This window comes from Antrostomus carolinensis, unplaced genomic scaffold, assembly GCF_000700745.2.
Source record: "Antrostomus carolinensis isolate BGI_N321 unplaced genomic scaffold, ASM70074v2 scaffold37663, whole genome shotgun sequence".
In the NCBI taxonomy this organism is placed as follows: Eukaryota; Metazoa; Chordata; class Aves; order Caprimulgiformes; family Caprimulgidae; genus Antrostomus; species Antrostomus carolinensis.
In genome coordinates, this window is record NW_010305105.1 from 16,872 (window position 1) to 18,516 (window position 1,645).

Sequence of the window (1,645 nt, forward strand, 5' to 3'; positions counted from 1 at the left end):
GATTCCTCCCAATTTCTAGGCAACAATTCATTTTGTATTTATTATTTTTAAGACAAAATACTGAAATTGGCTTCAGGTATTATTGTCCTACTGGTTTTAATAGCAAGATTTGAATGGCATCTTCCACAATTACAGAATTAATGCTCAGTACTTGTCAAAAGCTTTAAAAATCAAGGTATGTTGAAAAATTACTTTCAGTATACCCCATGCAATTGAACTACTCAAATAGTTTAAACTCTTAATTTAATATTTTCTAAGTTAATGAAGAGTTAATATTTAGAAACTAATCCCAGACAGTTCTTAGACCTCATATGGCAGGAGATGAAATTATTTAAAGTTATCACTATCAACAGAAAAAAACTCCCATAGGAAAAAAGTATATACACTCACTATAGCCAGGCAATCAGAACCCAACCAACAATTTATATTTCAGATTTTTCAAACATATGATTATCTGTTAAAGGCTGCATTTTTTATTCAAATCTAAATAAATTTTTCTTTTCCAATATAATCAACTCAGTTCAATGCATTTAAGACTGATTTGTAAACTGTTCTCTCCTCCACCTATACAGATCTTTAGAGATAAATTAAGCAAAAGGCTTATAGAATGCAATAATGCAGAGTTTCATTTTAAATTTAGCACTTATCTGAGCATGTCTGCAAACGCTCTCTTACACGAGGTGGAAGTGTTTTTAACAACCTTTCTTCTACAATTAGACTATTCCGCTTTAAGAACTGACATTCTTCCAGTTCAGCAGAAAAAAATTCAAGATAGTTTCCAATGAGCTCTAATTGAACAAGATTCAGCAGCTGACCCACACAAGGGGACAAATCCATCAGACTGTTATTTCCCAGAAGAAGAAATTGCAGCTTTTTGCACTGAAATAATCCATCAGGCAGCATTTCAATCTAGAAAAAGGAAAGAAAAGAACAAAGATAATGTACATTAGAAGCTGTTACCCTACATGTAACTGCATGTTTTGACATTTCCCGGTCTTATTTTAGGGAAAAAACAAACAAACAAACTTATTTTATGGAAGGGTAAGGAAAGGAAAAATGGTAATGCTCCTATCATTATGTGATAAAGCGCTTAAGAACACTACAGTGGTTTTATATACCTATTTTGTTATGAAGAGGCTTAGCTACTGGCAGAAGTTAAGACATAAGCATGGCAGAGGGGAATGTGTACATGCATGCATGCGCAGGAGTGCATACCAACTTGTACATGTGCAGATGGCAGGGGAGATAAACAGGCTACCAACTCCTAAGAATCACTTCATTAAGAACAAAGACAGATCGAGGAGAGACATTAGCAGCTCCTGTGTTGTGAAACCTGTACAAGCAGTTATCTGTGCAGTACAGTAGTAACTTAGTCCTGGTCCACCCTATTGACATATAACATCCCAAAACAACCTCATCAATGAAAACAGTTATAAACCTCAAAAGAAGTCTTAAGTTACAAGCCTGGATCCCACACTAACAAGCCAGACAATATCACAACACTAATGACGTTATCAACTATAATTATTTCCTTCTTCCCAATCAGACAGCTGAGCTGCTCATCAACTAGCTGTTGATTCACTACAGCTTTCAGTTTGACATTAAGGTAAAAATTTAACATTGTTCACTTTCATTAAAATACCAC

The 1,645-nt window shown here is 34.5% G+C and overlaps 1 protein-coding gene across 1 annotated transcript in view; it reads right to left on the bottom strand.

Moving 5' to 3' along the window:
- Nucleotides 1-498: 498 nt before the first annotated feature.
- Nucleotides 499-1,645, bottom strand: part of LRRC8B (leucine rich repeat containing 8 VRAC subunit B) — a 5,795-nt gene continuing 4,648 nt past the window's right edge. The window contains exon 4 of the mRNA XM_010164689.1: nucleotides 499-909. Within this exon, the coding sequence (XP_010162991.1) occupies nucleotides 637-909 (273 nt within the window). The 3' untranslated portion in view covers nucleotides 499-636. The remainder of the gene's footprint in view (nucleotides 910-1,645) is intronic.